The 24,917-nt window shown below is 37.3% G+C and overlaps 1 protein-coding gene across 2 annotated transcripts in view; it reads right to left on the bottom strand.

Moving 5' to 3' along the window:
- Positions 1 to 24,917, bottom strand: part of dennd1b (DENN/MADD domain containing 1B) — a 187,514-nt gene that overhangs the window by 67,531 nt on the left and 95,066 nt on the right. The window contains exons 7-13 of one of the 2 annotated variants that reach the window (XM_056448448.1): positions 23,449 to 23,529; positions 21,712 to 21,771; positions 18,051 to 18,104; positions 16,040 to 16,150; positions 9,761 to 9,861; positions 5,219 to 5,264; positions 4,079 to 4,180 (exon numbers count right to left, since the gene is read on the bottom strand). In XM_056448448.1, the coding sequence (XP_056304423.1) occupies positions 4,079 to 4,180; positions 5,219 to 5,264; positions 9,761 to 9,861; positions 16,040 to 16,150; positions 18,051 to 18,104; positions 21,712 to 21,771; positions 23,449 to 23,529 (555 nt within the window). The remainder of the gene's footprint in view (positions 1 to 4,078; positions 4,181 to 5,218; positions 5,265 to 9,760; positions 9,862 to 16,039; positions 16,151 to 18,050; positions 18,105 to 21,711; positions 21,772 to 23,448; positions 23,530 to 24,917) is intronic. The other variant, XM_056448449.1, reaches the window with a different exon arrangement.

Below are 24,917 nucleotides of genomic sequence, written 5' to 3'. Positions count from 1 at the left end.
AAACCAAAAATAAAAAAACAAAAACAAAAAACAAAAAAATAAAATAAAATAAAAAAACAAACAAAAAATTTAAAACAAAACAAAACAAAAAAATAAACAAACAAAACAAAAATAAAAACAAGCAAAAAATTTAATGAACAAAACAAAAAATAAAAAACAAACAAAACAAAATATTTTAACAAAACAAAAAAATCAAAAACAAAACTAAATAAAAAAACTAATTGAAACAAAAACAAAAATAAACAAAAGAAAAGAATAAAAACGAAACAAAAAAAGAAAGAAGAGATAGACTGTGGACTAACTAAATCAATGCTAAGCAAAGTTAGCAAAAAAAATGTTTCCCTCAGAGTCTGATGACATTTGTAACTTCACACATTGTACAAAATAACCATCTCAATGCATCTGAAACCCTCGTGTGACACATTCAAAAAACAGCAGTGATTAAAACCGACAATCTTTCAACCTCGTCCCATCTGATGTTTCCAATAAAAGGCCATGTTTGAAATCCCTCCCGAACGATCACCACATCCTCTCTGAGCTGCGGCAATTATTATCTCCATTTGTAAAATCCCTAGGATTGTTTGCAGCGCAATCGCTACTGGCGTGGTAGCATTTCTAATAGTCAATAAATCTAAAATATTATGTGTGAAATTGGGAAAAACTGCCATTAAGTGACAGACAGCGGAGAGCGCAGCATAGGGTCCCCCGTCTGAAAAAAGCGCAGGTAATTCAGCACAACTGTCACCCCTGACCCGTCTGAGAGCGCGACTAGTGGTCAGACCAGCTTAATAATAAAGTCCACATGGTGAAAAAAAAAAAACTTCAAGCACTTAATTACATGAATCTCAAACGGTCCGGCTTAAATCAATAAAAGACTTAAAGGAAAAAAAGAGGGTAGTTTATCGTGCTTAATAGCTCTAAAATGCATTGATTTATTTGTATTTATTGATATATCTGGAAGCTAGAGTGCATTTGAATGCATTAATTGATTCGATTAAATACAATCAGGGCATGTGACAGACAATTTAAGAGGAAAAGCGTGGAGAGGGAAAAAAAAGAAAAGCTTTTGCTCAATTTAAAGCGATTCCCTGAGTTATGAATTTTAATATCCCCAAAGGTATGCAAACCAGAGGGAGAGAGAAATGAATTTTTCTGTGGTGATAAATATATTATTGTAGGTGACATTTACATTCAGGTGGGGTAATTTAACATGATATGCAGAATCTGCTCTATCATTAGTCAATGAAAAATTGCAAGAGAGGATCAAAGCAAACATGGAGCTGCCACTTAATTTATCACGCTATGAAGACAAAGAGGTTTTTTCTTTCCCCTCCGTCAGTTTCAAAAGACCCGACTCCTCTCTTTTTTTTCTCCTTCTTTGCGTTCGGTTTGCAATTTAATTTACAAATGGGATGCCAGTGCTGAGATGGCATAACAGAACAGGCTGGCTTTTTCTGCTTGGACAGACAGCAGCGGGATCCACCGAGTCATATATGAGTGTTAAAACACACCCCCCGGCGGGATGGAAAAAACTACATGTTTCTTTATGTTCAAAAGGACAGATGACAGATGCGTTTGTGACCCCGGCGCTGGATGCACTTCCTGTTGCACTGACCGTGCCACCTAAACATTAATTAAAGAGAGAAGGCGCTGGCAGGTGGCAGAAAAGTAGGATCTAATAATTGGCCCCCTTCTTCTGTGCGCCTTCAGAAAATGCAGGACTTCTAGCGCGATGTGCCACTGGGCAGGCAAAAAGAAAGAGGAAAAAAAGATGAAAAAAAAAAAACAGAGAAAGAGAGAGAGAGATGAAGGCTGGAGTTGGAAATGGCCGGCGAACTGCGACGGGTGTTTAACGTCACAGGGCAAGTTTGCAGAGATGTTTTTTTTTAGGGGGATTCGTCTGTTAATGATGAGAGGACAGAGGTGCGCTGTGTTCTTCTGACCAGAGAAAGACTGTTTGCTCAAATGTGCAGGAAGGCGAAAGAGATGGAGAAAATGAGAGAAAACGGCCATCACATTTCTGTCTGTGTGTGCATGTGTGCGTGCATGTCCAAAACATTTGTTTTAGAACAAAAAAAGAAAAGCGAACAGAAACGCAAATGTGTGTGTGTGAGTGTGTGCGTGTGTATGTGTACTGTTCAAAATTGTGAAATTAAGAGAAACTTCCATAATTTTAACATCCTCAAAAAAAGTAATAATAATAATAATAATAATAATAATAATAATAATAATAATAATAATAATAATAATAAATCTGTATTTTTATTATATTACATTACATTATATTATATAATATTACATTACAGTACAGTACATTACATTAGATTATATTATATAATATTACATTACATTACATTATATAATATTACATTACATTACATTAGATTACATTACATTACATTATATAATATTACATTACATTACATTAGATTACATTACATTACATTATATAATATTACATTACATTACATTAGATTACATTACATTACATTACATTATATAATATTACATTAGATTACATTACATTAGATTACATTAGATTAAATTACATTATATTATATAATATTACATTACATTAGATTGCATTACATTACATTATATTATATAATATTACATTACATTACATTACATTAGATTACATTACATTAAATTACATTATATTATATATTACATTACATTAGATTACATTACATTAGATTACATTACATTACATTACATTAGATTAGATTAGATTACATTACATTAGATTACATTACATTAGATTACATTACATTACATTACATTACATTATATTATATTATATTATATTGTATTATATTATATTATATTATATACACATACACAGACATTTAGGGATGAAGGGATGTCTTATTTCCTTTAATGAACTAAATATTGCTTTTAATAAAACAAAAAAATGTTAACTTTTAATATTAGTAAGCTTTAGAATTGGTGTATTTGTAGAATTTGTAGAATAATTTGGGTTAATTATAAACAATAGATGACTACAGTGTTTTCGCTCTAATTTAAATTCTCAAAAAGAACAAAAAAAAAAAGTGGAATTATGGGTGACCTGTACTTTAGAAAGAGATTCAAATGCATACAATATTAATATTTTCAATAGTTTGTTAAAAAAAGATGTCTTTAAATAATAGTGTCTTTAATTACAACAAGTTAATAAGTTCCCTCTCTATATTATGCACAGACACACATTAATTTAAAAACAACAGAACCATTTGATTAGTGTGTGTGTGTGTGTGCGTGTGTGTGTGAGCGCGCATGTCAACCTGTCCTGTGACCTTCATATTCTATTGTATTATAATTTCTCACATTAGATTATATTGATGTATGCCATTTTAATCTTATTCACATTATGTTGTTTATATTATTTGTTTGTTTGATATTACATCTCACAAAATTTTACATTCCCCTTTCAGACACTTTCAGAACAGGCATTGAACTGCCTTTCAATGACAAACACTCAACATTTCTTTAAGCTATTTCTTTAAGTATTCAGTCTCTAGTTATTCCATTTACATACAAACAATCGAAATATAAAGCGAGTGCTCATTACTGGTTAAACCTGCATTTCACTCTCTGTGGGTGTGTGTGTGTGTAGGGATTTTATTGAAATAAATATACACAAATAACACAAATAACAAATATACACAAATAACATATCAAGTAATATATATATATATATATATTTACATAGTATATATCATATTATTCACAAAAAAAATTATACTGTATTACACTGTATTATATTATACTGTATTATATTATATTATATTATATTATATTATATTATATTATATTATATATTATATTATATTATATTATATTATATTATATTATATTATATTATATTATATTATATTATATTCACAGTGCATTTAAAATCTCACGTTTATAGATAATCAGGGAAGTTTGTTTGCAAACGATTTAGAAATAAAAATGTTAATAAAAATCTTTCTTAAGATTAATTGCTTGTAATAATTAAACCAGTAGAAGCCAGTGGTCAATCCTCCTTTAGATTTCTAGGTAAATGTGTGTGTCTGTGTCATTTACGGACACTCACCACATCACTAGGCAGGTTGTGCAGGTCATCTGTGGGGCTTTCCAGGGTGTTTGTGTCCACGTTCAGGATGACCACATCCTCCAGGGACCTGCTCTTTACTCTCTGCAAACGCAACACACTTTGTTACACTCCGGCCTGCTTATTCCTATTTCTTGTAAGCATTTGAATAACCTCCAGATGAGACGAATAGAAACAACTTAACACTGCAATAACACGTAGCTAAAACACATTACAAACATTTTCATTATTAAATTCCTCTCACAATTTTCAAAACCTCATCATAAAGACTCAATCAGGCAATATTTATTCAGCAAATGCATAAAATAAAGATATTAATTATTAAACATACAAGTTATTGAGTCCAGATTTCTGCATAACAAGTGAAAACATATAGGGAGTGAGTCTATCTTTTAATTCAATCATTTGTTTTATTTGTTTTAGTTTAATTACAAGATATACCACAGCTAGTCAAATACAAAAGCACTCAGGCACGCTGAATGTATCAGGTTTGTGCTTCCACACAATGGTAGTCACGGTAGTGGCGACAAATCCAATAATTATTCCTCAGTGCAGGTGGGGGAAACAGCCAAGTGTGTAAAAAATTTCTGGTTTGTCATTTTTGACAGTCGCTGCTACGGCGGCCCGTGTGCTGATTTGGTCTAATTACGTGCAGCCGGATTGGGGAGGGAAGCAGGAGGGGGGGTCGGGACTGTCAGCGGGCGAACGTGTGATAAACACCAGCACCGGCGCGACTGTCAGCGCTATCAGATCTGCGCGCAAAGCTATAGGTCTACCTCCAACCAACATGCCATTTCTCAATAACCGAACGCACTGTCTCTTTGTTTCAGCGCCGCTTCTCCAGCTCTTTCATTCCTCGTGGGCGCCCGGGAGATGAAAAGCAAAACCAAAAAAAAAAACAATGTGTCAGTTTTTCTAGGTTTCCCCATGTTGGCTCGCCAATGATGCATCAAAGTAGATAGGTGATATTAGCATCTCAGGGTTTTAAATGACCCGATGTAAATAAAAAAAACATGTATATAAATAAAGAATGATGCTTTATGCAATATTGAGAAGCAGCGCCTGATCAAACTTCTCGTCAAACCCTTTAAAGATGTTTGACAGCAGATTTAAGTGACGTACCTCTAAAAGGCTGAGATGAACTCCGACCAAATATGGCATGGGCGCACTGGAGGGAGAGAGAGAAGAAAGAAGACACACGTTAGTCATTATCCAGATCCATAGCATTGTAAAACCAGAAATGCACTGTTTATGATGTAAACAAAGAAATAACCAGAACACAACAATTCTGAAGCGAATAGCAACGAACGAGGATCTCTCTAAATGCATCAGGAGCTGAACTTTAATAGCGTCCGTGTCCGTTTCCCGGAACGAGTGCTTTTTGGTGGTGAAGGTGATTAGTGTAATTGGCGAGCGTCACTTTTGAGTCTCGGACGAGGCAGGGCACTGTAATTAGATAGGTTTGGGTAGCCGCTACAGTGCTCGCTCAATCAGGTTATGTGGCTAATAAGCTACAGTCTCCCTCCCTGCGTCTGTTAAGGCCACGGATTTAACTGACATGCAGGCACGCAGACACGCACGGGGTGAGCCCTGTCACGTCATTGTTGTCCGTGAGTGTAACTTTGTTATGACAGCCTAATTCCCATCATTTCTAATAGCGTTCATTATGAGCGATGCACAGCCTTATAATATGATAATGCTCCTTTTTTTTTTTTTGTGGTGGTGGTGGTGGTGGTATAATTAGATTGCTGAAATATGATAAATCCTCAAGGATGTCTGTGCTGGAGTGGAAAACGGTGGTACTCTTAAAGCTGGATTTATATCAGCGTTGTATTATTCGACCACAAATATTTTCTGAAGAGCTCTAGTGTCAAGCATGACAGCACAAGTCCGTCAATTTAAGGGTATAGGGTGTTCTGGTAGCTATAGAGCAGGGTTGTAAGTTAAGAATGTGGTCACGCTTTTAGCCCACAGTCGGCATACGGAAATCAGTCTGCCTCTCAAGCCGTATGCTTCTAATGGGTTAAAAAAAGAAATAAAAAAGGAGCATTGCATGCTGGACTTGGTGTGGTGGCATTAGTGCTAATAAATCATGTCCTTTATAAACCTTTTGTGATTTCAGACAGGGTGAAAGATGTTCATAAGGATGAAGGGTTTTGTTGCTTGAAGGGATAGTTGAAATCTGTCATTTACTCACCCTTCACTAGTTCAAAACTTATTTGAGTTTATTTTTCTGTTGAACAAACACAAAATAAGTTACTCTGAAGAGCTGGCACCCACTGACATCCATAGTAATTATGGAAGCCAATGGATACCATCAACCAGCATTTTTCCAAATATCTTCTTTTGTATTAAACAGGAGAAAGAAACTCATAAAGGTTTAAAAACCACATGAGGAACAGTAAATGATAAGTTAATCCTTTAAGAATTGATATATTGACCAAGCAAGATCTAGGCGCAAAGTCTAAGCATTAAGGGCATGTTTTTTGCTATTTTAAGGACAGAAAAATATGCTTTGCGCTGTGGTGCATGGTCTAACAGGGTTGTGTTTATTCTCTTAATGAGTTATAGGTGTGTTTTTAACATAACGTGCATTAAACCAATCAGAGTCTCATCTCCAATTCCCTTTAAGACTCAGTTACGTCGCGCCATGGTGCATTTGCTATTTACATGGCGGACTTTGTAAGCGGAAAAACTGAATGGAAAACTGAACGCTTCACTAGTAAGAAAACAATTAAACAGACCATCTGCAGTGCGAGGATAAAAAAAACTAGCCTCCTCCATTCTGTCTCTTTTTATTTTCTCTTTCTCTTTACTTTTACTCTTTACTCCTTTACTTTCGTGGATAAGGAAACGGGGTTGTACACACTCCACTGAAGACATCCATAAGCACAAATATTTATTTCAAAACTATTTCTAAATTCAGTTCTAATTTCCAGCAAACAAATAAATGAACAAAAATAAATGAACAATAATAACGAAGTGTGGTCAAAAAATGCTAATTCTCATGAATAAACTGAAAAAGCCCCTGCAAGATGAAGAAGGCATGGAGGCAGTGTTTTTTATATTTATGTAGAAAATAATAATTTTGTAACATTTTAATCGTTTAATTTTTTTTTCATTTGTAAAGATATTTGTGTATTTCTGTGCATCCTGTGTAAATTAAGCAATGTGTGAGCATTTAAGGTGCACAACTAACGCGCTCTGCACTGGACTTAAGAACAGCTTTTAGTTGGTCAATGGCGCAGTCTATTTTAGTTTCTCAAAATAGCAACGCGCCAACATTGCGCCCTAACACACCTCCTTTAGATCAGAACACCCATGAGTCCACAAAGAGGTGCAAATGGATATGCTATTTAAACAACGTGCCGCAAAATGTGAAAATTAGGGTTGTGCTGGTCTGAAAATGGTAACACATCGCATTAAACACATCTTGTGCCTTACTGCGCCGGGTGTGTATTATAGAGCCCTGTGAGTACATTGAGAATAATACAAAAAGTTTTACTTTTGTGTGTATGAAAAGCTTTAAGTACAGATGCAAATGATATTAAAATTATCCCCGTTAATCCCTGCAAAATTGACTAAAAACACTGTATTATGCATGCCAGGCCAGTAGGTGGTGATGTCACTATGAGATTGCGCACATACCGTTCTGCAGTCCACCACTGTTGCTTTGTTTTTCAAGTGGGCATGCATGTCTGTAGATGATATACCTAACACAGGTACCAATGATGCCAGCGTTTATGCTGGGTTCACCCCAGATGCAAAGCACCACATCACTTGCTCTAGTTTACTCAAGGGATGTTTTTTCCCCTGACACAAATTTTTCACTTGAGTTACACTTGAAAAGAAGCAGCGATTGAGGCGAATTCTGCATGTTCATGGCAAACATTATGAATTAAGGCTGATTTATACTACTGTGTCAAGCGCACATGAATGAGTATGCTCAGGTGCAGCCTTTACGCAGTCACATAGCCCTTGCCGTGGCTGGTGTGCACCTCTCAAAAAACATACCTACACGACGCAATGACGCATAGAGCAAGCGCTGTGATTAGCTGGCTTGGTAGCAGTAATGAGTGTGGGTGGTGCTGAGAGCTGCGAGCATGATAGAACGAGTGTTTACAAGTGTCGAGTCCTATAAAAGAGCTCCATATGGAAACTTTTGTTTTGTGTTTACCTTATGATTAAAGTTATTGCATGTCCGTCGGTTCCTGCCTCTGAATGAGCGAGTTTTAGCCAATTGTATATTAAAGTAACGTTCAGAAAAAACAAAACACCCGTGAAAAAAACTCGACACAAAGGGAACATAAAAACCAACTGCCAGCTAGTGTTTCGAAGTGTTATTACAGAGCAATACAAACAACACGCAGAAGTATAAATGCATGAATATGTGCAAGGCAGGCATTGTGGGTAACCTCAGTCACTCGATGCAGAAGTATAAACCAGCCTTTACACATCATTCATGCTGTGCAGCAATAATTTACCTCTATTCATGAGTTTTCACTGACTTTGTATGTAATTTATTCATGCAAATACTTAATACTAATACTTAATAGTTAATACTTACACTTTCATATTTTAAAAAGAGCCGAAAATTATTTTGTTTTCAAATGCTTCCCCTTGCAAACTAAAGTCTGAATTCTCATGCCCCTAAAAACTATTGTTGTAATAAGAAATGGACAAAACATATACAGAAATCGGCCATATTAAGTTGAAAACAGTGTTGTGGAAATGTCCCTTTAGTTGATCACAGAACTATCTTTATTTCTTGCTCATGATTAAATACTTTTCCCTAAGATAATGGTTTTGACATGAAACATAGCACTATCACCTTTCAATTAAATCACTTGAATTGTTTTTTAAACTTCCATGGATTCATTTTTAAAAGTTGTGCCTAAAGTATAAAGCATTAAATTTCAGAACGCGGCAGAGCCCAAGCTTATACAAACGTGATGTATATGTATAGGTAAGTACAGCATGGTGCAAACTAAAGGGGGGTTTTGGGAGGTCTGACCCCCCTAATTAATGCTTGATCGCCCCTGAAGGACATCAAAAAAAGATGTATGAGTGGTCTGCCCTTTAATAGGTAAGAAATAGTTTGCTCTGATCTGTATCTTAAATAATATTAATAATTAAAATAATAGATAACTTCAGTATATATTTGACCACCCCTATAATGGTTCATACCATTGTGAATGCGTGTTTGCACCACAAATATGAATTCTTCACTTTGAAACCGGCAAATCTAGACCACCGACAGACAGAGTAAGTGTTCACAAAACATGTTTCTTTAAAAAAGGTGTTTGTATGTGTCTGTAAAACTAGATGCAGAGTTTGTATTTCACTGACACGCACATGAAAGTTAAACAGTAAAATAAAAAATACGTGCAGTTTTTCATGGTCATCCATTAATAGGTGCAGGAAAGCAAACCTGTCACCGTTAATTTAAAATCACAAACATCATTGAGAACCATTCAATATCCCTCAAAACACTGAAAACATAATAACAAGTTTGATTAATAGATTAGATGTAATTGAATTAAATATAGAAATTTGATTCACTGAGGCATATTACCAAACATACCAAACCAAACCCCGATCTTCAATGTATAATTCGCACCCTGAAGTACAGTATGTGCATGTGGAGATGAGAGCAGTTCTTACCAGCAGTAATCCAGCAGATGAGGAGGAAGTACAGGGATGAAGATGTGCTGCCAGTGCATAGGGTAGAGCATGGCAGTGGACCCATGCACGCATGCAGTTAACTACGGAAAAAAAAACACATGTGAGCTCCTTCATAAGACACCGATTTACGTGTTATGCTTAAGGGGATTGCGTTTATTGTAGACCAAGGGAGCAGGCAACATTAGATGGTTCTTCTTTTTATCTCAACATCACAAGCCGATTAAACATGCGCTTTTGTTTTCTGCATTTCTGATGTTAACAGCGCAAGTTCAAACTCAAAATTGGGGCATCAATCGAGGGTCTAAAAATACACCAAAGCGCAAGGTGTCAAATGTGTAGCGTCTCCAACAAAATTAATGATGCTTTATTACTGTTACACACACACACAGTAAATAATTCGAAGCGAACACTTAATTACATCGCTGGTGTGGATGTTTAATGAGTGAAACACCCAAGTGACCCCTCACCACACCCTTATTCCCCCTCATGGCTACCTAGCAGTTGTAATGACCTGTGTGGCACACGCGCACACGCCAGCGCTTCCTCATCTTCCAGATTAAAATAACATGATTAAATATGGAAAAAGAACAGAGGTCTGAGGGCTCCGCTGGGACTTCATTAGGGCAAATTGCCAAAGAATGAAACATGAGTTAGCCAAGAGAGACTGTGAGCTGTTGGAATACCACAGGGAGAAGGGGCTGGAAGAGGGGTCTTGACAATTGGAGCTTCCAGTAATGTGCGAACCATGGCTTGGAAGTATCAAGAGACCCCCCCTGCTCACTGACACACACAATATCACAATTGACCACTGAAACCAACCAAGCTTGACCACGGCGCATCAGCTAGCTTCAAAGAGAGAAGCTTAAATCCTGAATCCCTTCTGTATTGTGTATACGCCCATGTGCGAGGAATAAGGTCAGTTTGGTGGTGGTGTTGTGGAGTTTTGTGACACTGTGGTCAAATTCAAGTGTTCTGGATGAGACGTGACCTATCGAGTCACAAAATAGCGCAGTGCTAATTAACAGTAATTTAATGGCGTGCATTATAACATATGCAAATTTGTTGTGCCGTTCTCTGAAAAGAACGAAAAGCTTTAGTTGTGACAGATCTAATTTTGTCCGGCCAATTTAGAAGAAAGAAAATGAATATTTATGGCATTTCTCACCAACTGAAGTTTGGTTGATATCAAAGCCTTGAGACCCGTTCTGTTTGAGATTCTTTTTCTCAAGGTCCTATAAATGAATCATGCTGAGAGGTCATCGCACTGCAAAGAAACACTTTTCTTTGACTGTGCGAACAGACTGCCGCCTAGTTTCTTAGAGGGGAACCTTTGCGTACCATGTAGAGATGGGTAAGAAAGCCTAATGGCGCATTCCAATTAATTCAACAATGTCCACAGAAAAAGCCCAATTGGCTTGATTTATTCTTGACTTGAAAGTGAAGTCTTTTCAAAGGCGAGGGCACGGAAAGGAGGTGGCGAAACCTAGATAAACATTAAAAGGTGGAATTCAAAAACAAATTAACTCTTGATATTTCTCCCACATAAGTTGTTTTGCTCACAACTGAGGGACTAATCCCGATCCTGCAAGAAAATCAGCCGTGACCTCCTTTCTGTGACAATTAAAGAGAAAGTTCAGAATAACTGTATCGCTGCCATTGAATCTCCAGTTGTACCCACAATGCGCTGTTGGAAAGCCGCATCTAATAAAATATTTGGCGGTCTTATGAATAATTAATGAAGAAATGCCAAATGAAAAGAAAGCCAAATGGCCACAAAAGGCAAGGTATGCTTGATATTCCTTTGAATGAAGGAGTCATTCGCAGTAACAAATGCTGGATTACTGCTTGTTTGGATGCGGGGCTGGATCCTGCCGAAACCCGTGAGCTACCACCGCCGTTAGCAGTAATGAGCGTGCTGGGGACGTGTTAAGTGGGGGTCTTCTCTATGGAGACCAACCATAGAGCATATTATACAAAAGCATCCAAGCATTGGAAATTTAATAGTCAAAAAAGGCATTCTAAAGAATCCCAAAGAACACAACACAGCCCTACAACAATTATGTAAGACCATTTCTTTTCCTAAATAAATACAGAGATATTTATTAGGGATGTCCCGATCAGGTTTTTTTGCCCTTTGATTTTGAGTATCTACCGATACCGAAACCCGATCCGATACTTTTATAATACATAAAAAAAGAATAAAGGGCAGTGAAGAAACAGATTCAGGATGTTCCTTATTTTTTATTTAATTCACCTTATTTTAACATTCAGCAACTCTGTTAACAAACAGAGCAGTTCTCTGAGGTAGCCTGAACAGTCAAGTAATAAATAACTTAAATGCTTCACAGTTAGACTTAAATATAAAAATATATTTTCAAAAAAATCAAATATAAAAACAAATAGCACCTCAACCTAAAATACCCGGCAGGGAATCCCAAGTTTACATATCTCACAGTTTGCTATTGCAATGTTGTCATCATCAACTTTACAATACCTTCAGACCGCAGACTTAAGCTGCAGTCACACTGGGCTTTGTGTGTGCAAAATTCTGTCATACCGCGCTGCGAAAAGGGGCGGGATTAAACAAGATGATTAGACATTAAAAAAAGCCAGCAATTGCTCAATATTTAAAATTTCTGTCCAGAGAGGTCATGTTTTGATCCTCGACTGCTCTCACGCTGTCAAGTGATGCGATTTCGCAGGTCAGAGTTCACCAAGCTTGAACTTTGCACTGCAGCAACATGCGAAACTTGACGCATGACCTTGCGTTTCCGGTCTGACGCATTCGTATGCGTATGAATGGAAGTCTATGGGAAGAAAAGTCAAGTGTGACCACAGCTATACTCGCGCTTTCCGCTTCAAGCTTCTTTCGTGTTCTACTTTACCGGCATTTAACCAATAGCATCATATCATATGCATTGCTGTTTATGTGTGAAGAAAGTCAAGAAAGAGGTCTAACTCTGTTCCATTGCATAATTATAGATGTGTTAAAAATAATGAGAAATATATACATATATATATATATGTATATATACATATATATATATATATATATATATATATATATATATATATATATACATATATATATATATATACATATATACATATATATATATATACATATATATATATATATATATATATATATATATATATACATATATACATATATATATATATATACATATATATATATATATATATATACATATATACATATATATATATATATATATATATATATATATATATATATATATATATATATATAATCTCCTGATGTATATGTATTTATCTATCTATCGTGAGTTCTGATCGAGAGGTAACGTCTGATTCCGATCGAGTCTGAAACTGCGTGATCAGACCCGATTTCTGATCATGTGATCAGATCAGATCTGGACGTCTCTAATATTTATATTTATTGTAGAAAAATACATTCCTAAAACAAAACAATATATATAAAACAACAAATTACGAGTGACTAGTGATATATATCCGACAGATTATTGCCATCTTATTATTTTTTGGTCAAAACCAGAATTTTGTCTCTACATGTCACTTCCAAACTTGATACTGGACAGCATTCAGTCAGTTATTACCTCTACCTTCAAATTCTGTAGGCAATTAGCACAGGTCTTCGAAAAAATCTAACATTTTGGTTGTGCATGGTAATGTACAGTTAAAAGAAATCTTTGATAACAAAAAAATTTGACTGAGATTTTTACAAAATCATTAAATGGCTGTTGTTAAAAAAAGGCTGAAGTTGATTCTAACACGATCAGCAACACAATTTCTGCTGCTGAACCAGCATGCTAGAAACCCTGATAGAAATAGACCTGCAAATTTCTCTTGAGAGGAAAGGAAATAGAAGAATCTTGCCATCTTGGTTCAGTGAACTTCACCCAATCAGGTGACAGTCATAGAAGTCTCACTTCACAATCAAACCGCATTCACACTCATCTCTAGGAGTACATTTGTACCATTTTGCCTTGCTGAGATATATTCTACAGATGAAGTATAAAGATATGCTTTGTAACACCTTTCCAGTGAACCCTGTCTATGTAAACAAGTTGACGAACATATTCCCTACATCTAGGGAGAAGCTGGGGTTCAAAAATATCCATGGCAACTTCTCCAAGAATAGACAAAGACCAAAAAAAAAAAAAGGTCCCGTTCTTTGATAAGCACAACAAAGCTCACAGTGGAATCTGTGATTGGGGCAGACTGGAGACTAGAGGTGCGATTCCCCCTGACAAGGGTGACAGCACCGCAGTCTGCGCTGACTCCTGCTACCTGCGAGACTTCTCTCCCCTGGCCCTCTCCTTGTTTCCCAATTACCAAGCCTCGCTCTCCCCTCCTGTTGACAAACGCACGGCTCTGAGCAGGGCGCCGACACACAGGTGTATCGCTAACAAGGAGGTGGCATTAAAAAAAAGGTAAGGTAGAGGTAGGGCGCAGGGCGCAAAACACCACTAATCCAACTCCCACTGCAACACAATACCACAAAGAAGAGAACAGGAAGTGCCGGAGGAAGATAAAATGTCTATTAAAGGTGTGGTAAGAGAGATGCTTGAAGAAGGAACGGAAATAAGACGGCATTGCTGAGTAGAGCATAAAAAAAAACGAGAAGTGTGAGGCCGAAAGGAACCTCAGTGGCTAGCACCACAGGCCAAGACGGGATCGGGTCTTGTTAGCATACCACTGACAGCATGATGAGAAGGCGGCTGTCAAGACTCGGGGCCGGCCGAGGGGGTCTCTCAGATGAAACGCACCAGGGCCTCCCAGTTGACTAGTTAGAGGGATCCTGATGCAGCACAATTATACTGGCATATGACAAGACTGCATGGGCGGCTGCCTCCTGGAGCCTGCGACACGCTTTTAAAACAGTGGTACTCCTTACCTCTGGTCACAAAACAGCAATAAGTCAACTGATGCATTGTTGTTAGATCATGATTTATTCCTTTGCTTTCCAATACAGGCAAGTGCACGGCCATGTTCTGCTAGACTGACACAGCAGGTTCACTGGGGGCCCGGACACTCAGGGTCTGCTGCCAGCATGCATAATGGATTCATTCTCTCTTTCTTTATCCCTCACTGTAGAAACGGCAGCAGTAGGCTCACCACACCCTGACCACCGTCACATGCCCTATCGGATCTCAATTCAGGAACTTGGCCATATGTCTGCGCTTGAGCCTACGAATGTTTCCGCTAAATTGGCCATATGTGTCTTCTATAGTAACTCCCAACACTCTCGAGAAGAAGACGGATGGTTTTGAGATCTGAAATGATGAAAGTCTTCACTGAGGTGGAACCTTAATATCACTAGTCTTCGTAGTAACTCTTTTGGCATATTACTTCCATAAACTCAAGGTCACTCGCGCTCCTATCCTGCGAAACAGTAAATCAAGTTATGAGATAGTAAAAAAAAAACTATTTACCCAAGAGACTAATGATTTGCACAGTCTAACCCCCTGTGTCAGTGAGCACACGGAATGAAGGCGGCAGCCCGGAGGAGTGAAATACTCCATGGATAGGGTCATTCAGACAGCCTCCTCCGGAGCCAAAGGGTCCAAGGGGAGCCCCTTGGTTCCGGCACTGTCGGCGAGCGCACCGCAGATGCTCAAGGGGGGGTAATAGGAGAAAGATAGGGAGCGAATGACATCACTCGCCGTTTTTCCACCAACTGTCGTGAAAGTTTGGACCATCGTCCGCCCCCGTGTGATAAGCGCCCACTCCCTTTTTCAGGCAAGAAGAGCCAGAAAGAAAATATGTGGAAAAGTCAGGGATCCAATAAGTGATAATTTAAAGCTTACAGACTTACAGCCCTGAGAAATACACCCCCCCCCACCACCACCACCACCAAAAGCCAAAACAGCAAGAGCTGAATCAGTGTACAGTATCTTTTTTGAGATGGTTAGACTGTATCAGTATTTTCTCCCTGCCATTCAGCTATTGAGAGACAGGCCATCTAGGTTCCTTATTATTATGATGTACACGATTCCATCATGTAGATGGTGAACACATCCATACATATCAGCAAATGAAGACGAGATGATTCTGCATCTCCCACCAGTGGGAAAGTTTTCAAGCATTGGTTAAAAGTCCATCACACATCATAATCAGACAATTACACACAATTACGTTCAAATATAGTTTGATTTTCATTCATAGTATAAACACAACATATGTTGACATTTTAGGTAACCAGAAAGTTGTCGGTCTGATGTGTAAATGAAAATGACAGCAGAAACTCACAGTGCTAAGCTTGCTTGAGGTAATGATGATGCGTCGCTCATGCAGCATGCTGGCGTAAAGGTGCAACATGTTGTTCACATCCACTGCTACGAAGTACTCAGTTAAATTTCTCTAGGGGGAAAACACATTAGTTAATTTAAAAGAAATTAAAAATCTGGACACCAATTTTTTTATATTTGTGTTGTTTGTTAAGCTTGTGTCATGTTTTGATTTGTTTTATGTACCGGATTGGTTTCCTTTTGTTTTGTTTTGCTTCTAGTTTTACTTTGTTTAAAGTTTATATCATGTTTGACTTCCTGTTTTGCTTAAGCCCTGTTTAGATTTCATGATTTTTTTTCCTAATTTCAGCAGGATTTGCTTGACGTGTCGTGGGAATTCGTAAATGACCAATAGGTGTAGGGATACAAGATTAAACTGTTTCTTCTTGTTTAGTGGGCCATAGCGCACATCAGCAAATTCCATGTCTGTGACACTTTATGATGTCTAAAGACAATGGCAAAATGAAAAAGTCAATCAATTGGAAGAAAGCTTCGTGGAGTTATGGCAAGAATACGCTTGTATGACGTGTCATTACTGAACTACCATTATAGAATAAAAAGATTGTTGTTGATTGATGTTGGTGATTGATAGCTGAGGCACGTCTGCAGCCTGATGAGTGAGTTACTGGAATAACCATGTAAACAAACAAATCTGACAATTAAAGGGCCATGATACCGCACGCCGAATAAAAAAAAAAAAAAAAAAAAAAAAAGCACGCATTTACAGCTGATCTTTCAGTCCAAATATTGTAGTGATATTAACGTACTGTAAAGTTAGTAACTAAATCATTTTGACTTAGGTATGTCTTTAAAAACTGAAAGAGTACTGCTGATTATACAAACTAATTTTCCCATCTGAATAAACAAACAAAAGAACATTGTCTGCACACTTATTAAATCTGTAGAGGCAGGACAATCAACAAGAACTGCAACCGCGTATCTATTTAAAAGAAGATGAGCGACAAATCTGGATTTCACCATTTCCAGTTGCGAAAAGCTCTTGGGAAAAAATGTTACTTACAAACATATTTTTGTCGCATGTTAGCAGACCACTGTAATCCACACATGTATCCACACACGAGCTGTGCTCTCTTCGTGGGGAAATGGAAACAAACCCTTCGTTGCAGCACATTTATAAACGCAACACTGACGACCCATGTCTCCAAACAATTCTACTTCTTCTACTTGTTTGAATTACGGTTGGCAACGCAACATGGCGTCTCTCTGAACACTGTAACAGCTAAAAGGACTCTTCGAAACGATATCATGCACATTAATAAAGTTGCATCTCGTTCACAATAGAGCACGCTGATTGGTTCGAACCAAGTCTTTCTCATTAATTAATAAACAGATGTGCTGAAAACTCTTTTACAGTACGTCACTTTGTACCGGCTGGTACAGACAGCCAATCTCCACGCTGGAATTTACACAGTGATCTCATCACCGTGATGTAGCTTCAAAATTTCTTTTCAAACCGGAAGAACGAATTAGATCCAAACAACCAATTTTCACTTTTTAGTGAAATATGTGTCCTTTTAGCAACGTGGGACATCTATATGTCTGTCAACATCTCAAAAAAAGGTGTTTTGGTGTTTCCTGGCCCTTTAAAAGAGACATTTTTAGCTTATGCGAGTTCTTGATAACAGCATGTACATCCAAGACGCCACGTGACGATTGATCGTGAAGTATTGTGTAGTCTGGCATTTTTGTTACCCACAACACGTCAACATTTATCTAAACAAATCTGACACAGTGACATTGTGTAATCTGAAGCAGTGCTTTACAGTAGCTGAAGTTTGTTTCATGTTTTCCATTTGATTCATCTTTTGTTTTGTTTCATGTTTTGTTTTATGTTTTGCATCACATTCTGCTCACAATCTCTTGTTTTATAGTGCAATAACATTCATACATTTCACGTGGCTTAAATATTGAGGGCCTTGCATATGACCTGTAACTGGGTTAATCATACTCACGCTTTCAGGTATAGTGGGTAGTCCGTTAATATCAGGAGCTACGAAGTACGAATGCTGTGGAAAACAGACAAGAAAAGAAGAAAAGGTCACCATCGTGCAACCTTTCCGATATGTAGTGCTTTTAGCTTCTCTAACCAACTGTCTGGTCCACCACCAATAAATAATCCGCAATCGGCCTGAACTGTGTCTGTGCTTGTTAACATCATACATACAGACAACAGATATGGATACACCAAGTCAACAAACGCCGATCCCCTGTGGACACTACCGGAGGAGGCTCCCCGCATCGGAGAGAAAGTCTTTATTAAGGTACAAAAGCCAACTGCTCTGTTCTGACAGTATCAGAGGGGTCTGCCAGGCGTACGTTTGAACAGGCGAGCAAGTTTAATGTCTGGATCAAAGAGGCTCCGAAGCAAAGATCCCACGCTGCCTGCTAACTTTAGCACTTTTGTTTGCCTGTGTGGCGCGCTCTGCTCTTTCCCAAGGCTGGGCTGCGATTCGTCGTGCGTAAAGAGTACCCATCTGTTGCTCAACACATAGGTTCAACTTTGGCAGCCTTCGCATATGTTCCTCAAACAAATGCAAGCGCAACTAGCATCCTCTAATACTTGCTTTTAAATATTCATCTTCAATTCTACACTCACATGACTTGAGCGATCAAACCAAGTGCTGCGCAATGTCAAAAGCGAAGCAATCTCTATGTGTGTGTCCACTTTTGCTATAATCGTATGAACGTAAACAGTTTAAGATATCAATAAGGCAGATTGACCGAGTTCTCCTCTTCGTGTGCTGACATGTGTTTATTTTCCCATACCGAGCAGCTGACTGCCCTCCGTGTCATGGACAGCAGTTCCAGCTGGCCGTGGCCAATGCTTTGCAGCCGTGTTTATAAAAATCACACATTATCAGAGCGCTTGTTATCACCGCGCTCTGCCTGCTGCTCCCTGTAGTGCGATCAGAATCCCAGACCCTGAATCCGAAACCCAACACACACACACATATACACACAACGTCTGATTTAAACATTACTGCCCACACAGAGCTGATGCAAACCTCTCCCTTCACCAAGAGCCTCTTCCCAGAGTCTAAAAGCGAACAAACTTTTCATTCTGTCAATCATCTGAATCTTAGAAAAGTTAAATCAGAACATGACAGTGATTAGCAAACCCACCACCTGCTGGGAGACGGTCAAGGCAATACCAAGTAATTCCTTCGGATGACCTGATGTGCTTTAAATTGTACACCAAGGGTAAATTGCGCCTTTTTTGCATTGATTTAAAAATATGTAAGTAATTATATGGTTTGTTGAGGTGATGTTGCATTTTCACTGTCACACATGACAAAATGAATATTGGCATTGTCATCATTTAAAATGCTGTAAAAAGTTAAAGATTTATTTGTCTTCCATGGACCTCTAGTTATAAAAAGTGCTGTCTTTTTGAGCCAAATCTCAAAACGGTCCCATGGTGTGACTGTCTCAAGCATAGTTAGTACATTACAGCTCTAATTAATGAAAAATAAAATCGTAAAAACATTAATAAATTCTTCAGGGTTTATTTTATTATTATTTTTTTTTTAGAAAAATGTCTATAATCCATATTTTTTTCATCCATACAGCGGCAAAATAAGTATTGAACATGTCATGTTTTTTTCCTGGGAATAATATTTCTAAAGGAGCTGTTGAACCAAATTTTGGTAAAAACACACACAATACAAACATAAACAAAAACAAAAAATGTGAAAAAATAATTGTGTAATACCAATGAAATGACACAAAAATTGCTCAGGTGTGATTTTTATTTTCACAGATTTCAACAGAGTGTAAAAATCTTAATGGTTCTGTGGGTCTCATCTATCAAATTTGATCTTTATTTTGTATTCTCTATTGGATTCAAGTCAGGTGATTGGCTAGGCCATTCTACAGCTTGATTTTAACTTGATTTTAACTTGATAACTTCATTTGTAAACTAATTAGATTTGTTTTCTTTGCATATATGGATTTCGATGGTTACTATCAAAATGAAAGTTTCAGATTAACAGCACCTTTAGAAACATGTTTTCTGAGAAAAAAAATGGTGACATTCGATACTTATTTTCCCCATATTACTATATATTTTGTCACTAAAACAAATGTCATCTGGTGTGATACAATATGCTAATTTTAAATTAGCAATATCACAGAAAAATTTAATTACTCGAGAAAGCACATTCAAGATCATGTGACTGAAGCCCCCTGCGAAGCTGAGAATTTTCTCATGTTTCACTTCTTTATAACCACTATAAAATTGTGAAGTTTAGTTGTCCTTTACGTCACACCTCTGAAATATTTCAACAATTATTAGAAAATAAAATATAATTCATAATTTCAAATCAAATTAGGATGAAGACAAGTGTCCAACAACAAAGATAAATACCTCTCACAATATTTGTATATTATTGTACTATATTATACTAATGTAAGAGTTGATTTTCTTTATTTTTGTTGTCACACCATATGACATTCAGTAAAAAATTATAATTATAAAAGTTATGTGAGCCCTTCAATTTTCTCAAACATCAGACTTACTACAACTACATAGATATAATTAGTTTTTCTTCAAAATTGTGTTTTACTGCCTACTTGTCAACTACCCATATACATATATTTGACAACATACTTTATATTATTGCTGCTCAGAAGTGTATGTTAAACAGACACTTCAAAAAAAAAGTGTGACTTTTTGCGATGGATTACTGACTTTGTGGTGGTAAATCCCAGAAATTTGCGAACAATTTTGATGGTTGAATTTGAGGTAAAATTTAATTTTTCGAGAGACACTCAAATACATCACGTGCGCTGTGTATGCAACGTCAATAAGTCATGCAAAACAATTCATTGCAAACTGAAATAAATATAATTTGATTATGAGGTTTGGAATTGGATGTTTTATGAGATTATTTAATTTTTTTGTGATTATTTTGCATTTATTTAATTTAAAATGTGCGACTTTTTGTTAATTTTTCATTGGATTCAGCGATCAAAAACTAGGGGGTCTGGCTAAGTGTCAAAAAATATACTGTTGGTTGAAGAACACATGGTCTTTATATTGCTTAAGCAATAATTACTGCACTGTTGGTTAATCTGACTTGAAAGCAAGTGATGTAAAAACAACATGATAAAAAAATCCAATAATAAGCATTCTAGAATTACAGATTGAACATGATATTAAAAGAAACACTGTTCATGCAAAGCTCTTGAGCAGATATTCAAGGGTGCTGTGTTTGTTTTATTTATCCACACATTTAAATAAAAAGATAAATGTAGGCTAATGGGCAGATCATCAAGGAGATTTCTTGAGCATAACTGCCTTCTGCTTTAACGTCAAAAAAAAAAGAAACATTTGATATTTGAAAAGAGAATACAGCAGTGTGGAAGAGCATGAATCATTTAGCAGGTTTGATTGTTTTCCAGAAAAGAAAAGGGAAAAAAGCATGACAACAAGACCCAGGATGGGTGATTGCCATATTTGAAAAAAGAATAGAGTTGGTTTATTTGGCAAAATTGGAAAATGGTCTCCCATGTGGTTAGGGCAACGGCTCCAAATTTCACAACTGACCCATTCTCTCTCTCAATCTCTTTCTTTTCATCCCTCTCCCTTCAGCACACTCACTCTTCACTCACCAACTGTCTGCTTCCTGGATGCAGCACTACTTGCCCATTGGCAAAATGTAAGTGGTTGCTCTTGCAAAAATATAGGAAAGAATATGGATGGATTAGATGGAGAGATCAGACAGACAGACATGCACATAGATAGACAGAGATTGCAAAAAAATGACAGGCTGCAACAAACAGACAAAAATGGATGGAACGAGGGAGGGATGGATGGATGTATATTTCGTCAATTCACACAAAAGTACCCCATTCAAGATCATGTGACTGAAACCCCCTGTGAAGCCAGGAATTCAAAAAGTTTGTTGTGCTTTACGTGAGCTCCTTATTTTTCATATGTTTCTTTATTAAACCAGGTAAAAAGAAAAACATCAAGATCTGGCCAAGGGGTCCGCAACACATGAAAATGATTGAAATTATTGAACATCTCCTACAATTCTTGGAGAAAATAAATTTGGATGGATTGATGCATTGATGGAATGACATAGAAAGACAGACGTATAGAAAAAACATACAGATAGATAAACCGACGCTTAGGGAGATAGACAGAATGATAGGTTGAATGACAATGACAGACAGAGCGATAGACAGATGGATGGATGGATGGATGGATGGATGGATGGATGGATGGATGGATGGATGGATGGATGGATGGATGAACGAACAGATGTATATACAAAGGATGGTAAAGATAGAAGGGCAGACAGATAAAAATAGAAAGACAGATAAAAAGCAAAGAAAGAAAGATAATAAGAATGAAAGAAAGAGAAAGAAGAAAGAAAGAAAGAAAGAAAGAAAGAAAGAAAGAAAGAAAGAAAGAAAGAAAGAAAGAAAGAAAGAAAGAAAGAAAGAAAGAAAGAAAGAAAGAAAGAAAGAAGGGAAATAAAGAAAAAAAGAAAGACAAAAAGAATGGCAAACAGGTAAAAATAGAAAGACAGATAAAAAGCAAAGAAAGAAAGATAATAAGAATGAAAGAAAGAGAAAGAAAGAATGAAAGAAACAAACAAACAAACAAACAAGGAAATAAAGAGAAAAAGAAAGACAAAAAGAAAAAGAGAAAAAGAGAAAGAAAGAAAGAAAGAAAGAAAGAAAGAAAGAAAGAAAGAAAGAAAGAAAGAAAGAAAGAAAGAAAAAGAGGAGAAAAGAGAGAAAGATAGACCGACCGACCGACCGACCGACCGACCGACCGACCGACCGACCGACCGACCGACCGACCGACAGACAGACAGACAGACAGACAGACAGACAGACAGACAGACAGACAGACAGACAGACAGACAGACAGACAGACAGACAGACAGACAGATAGATAGATAGATAGATAGATAGATAGATAGATAGATAGATAGATAGATAGATAGATAGATAGAACCAGTGGTAGACAGACAAGACTAAACAACAGATCGAACAGCAGAATAATAAGCAACAGACAGACAGGGAACAACACACAAAACAATAGGTCCTGTACACAGAAAGATAGACAGACCAAACTGTATAATAGACAAATATATAGACAGGAAGACAGGATGACAGACAGAAAGAGAGAACGCTAGACAGATATACGGATGTATGGGCTGTGAGTGACTGCCGGTAGTTTAAGGCAGCGTTAACCTATCCATACAGCGGGGTTTGATGAGCTGCAAAAGTGGCTGCTCTGTTGAACACAGTGCAGGCGTCTGTTATCAGAGCGAGAGGCCAGCGCTCCCACTTGTGTTTCTAAACAAACCCTCAGCTCTCCACAGTACCTACCACACTCAGATTTACTGGCGTATTCGGCTTTGGCACGGGGTGGTTGTGCAGTGTTTCCAGCATGTCGTTCAAGTCATCTTCCTGCGAGGACAACAAAGAAAATAAGACCAAATGTGAAACGCAAACAAGCGGAAAAAAGAGGAAACGAGCACAAACTGCAAAACGATTGTGTGATTTAAAGCACCCGGCCTAAAGTATTCCTACAGCAGTCGACGGAAGAGAAATATATCCGACTGACACACATTTAACGAGCGATCCTGAGGTTAAGAGACGGTAAGCTAGGCTGCGGCAGACGCTTATTATTCTGGGGATGATTTATGGCGAACATTGGCTGTTGGTAATTAACCAAAGGTCCTTGCTCAGAGCGGGGCGACTTTAAGAAGCCATTGGAGAGAAGCTTTGCCACAAAACAGGCCTCGGGATTATAACGCTGAGCTTTTACGAGCTTTTATGACAAGAGTGCAATTTACCCTCTCAAACTTGCTGCAAAAGAGCGATGCTGCTGCTGTTCAAATGTTAGCCTGACATCTAACGCTTAGGCACATTTTTAGATTGCCCTTTGCTTGTAAGCAAGTTCCCAGATTAGCTATGTGGCCGAAGCTGTGTGTGTTTGTACATATGTGTGTGTGCGGGGAATTGGGAGCCGCTGTCACGAGAGCCTGGATGCTCACACGCATGGTCAGTAACACAGCCTGAGGAAACACTTCATTTACCCTCGCCATAAACCTTCATCGCTCTTGTCCTTCCTCGTCAGTCAATGCCGCCTCACGCGGAACCGAACGCCAAAAGTCAAGCCAATCATGCTTACTCGCTCACAGAACTCATTTATGCGTACTGGAGTTGGACAGTTTGGAAAGGGGGGAGGGATTTGTAACATTAAGGAAATAATAAACTAAATAACAACACTAATCAATAGCGCCAAGATTAAAATGGAAAGGTTTCATTCTTGAAACACTAGTTAAAATAAGCTTGCAGTATGTAATTGTATTCAATGCAAATGTGTATTTATATTGTTCGTATAATCTAAATAAATGTATGTATATATCTATATGTATATCTATCTATCTATCTATCTATCTATCTATCTATCTATCTATCTATCTATCTATCTATCTATCTATATGTGTGTGTGTGTGTGTGTGTGTGTGTGTGTGTGTGTGTGTGTGTGTATATTGGGGTTACTCGATATTGAAAAAATGTGACATTGCGCTATTCGCTTGATAAGTCATTACGTATCGGTGACGTATGGAATACTGTTTCCGAGTCCAAGCCGCTACTCATCTGAATTGAGAAAATATTTGTTTATGGCCACTTTTTTTGTCATATCACACATTAAAGTGACTTTTATATAAAATCTTAGTTTATAAAAAAAAATATCACTTTCTGGCCATTGGATAATAGGCATTTTCTGTAGACAGTCGAAAAAAAAAATTGCTTAAAGGGGCTAATAATTTTGACCTTGGTTCATA

The sequence above is a fragment of the Danio aesculapii genome, chromosome 22 (genome assembly GCF_903798145.1).
Source record: "Danio aesculapii chromosome 22, fDanAes4.1, whole genome shotgun sequence".
Taxonomy (NCBI): domain Eukaryota; kingdom Metazoa; phylum Chordata; class Actinopteri; order Cypriniformes; family Danionidae; genus Danio; species Danio aesculapii.
Note: the sequence above shows the minus strand (reverse complement) of the source record. Positions and strands in the feature narration are given on the sequence as shown.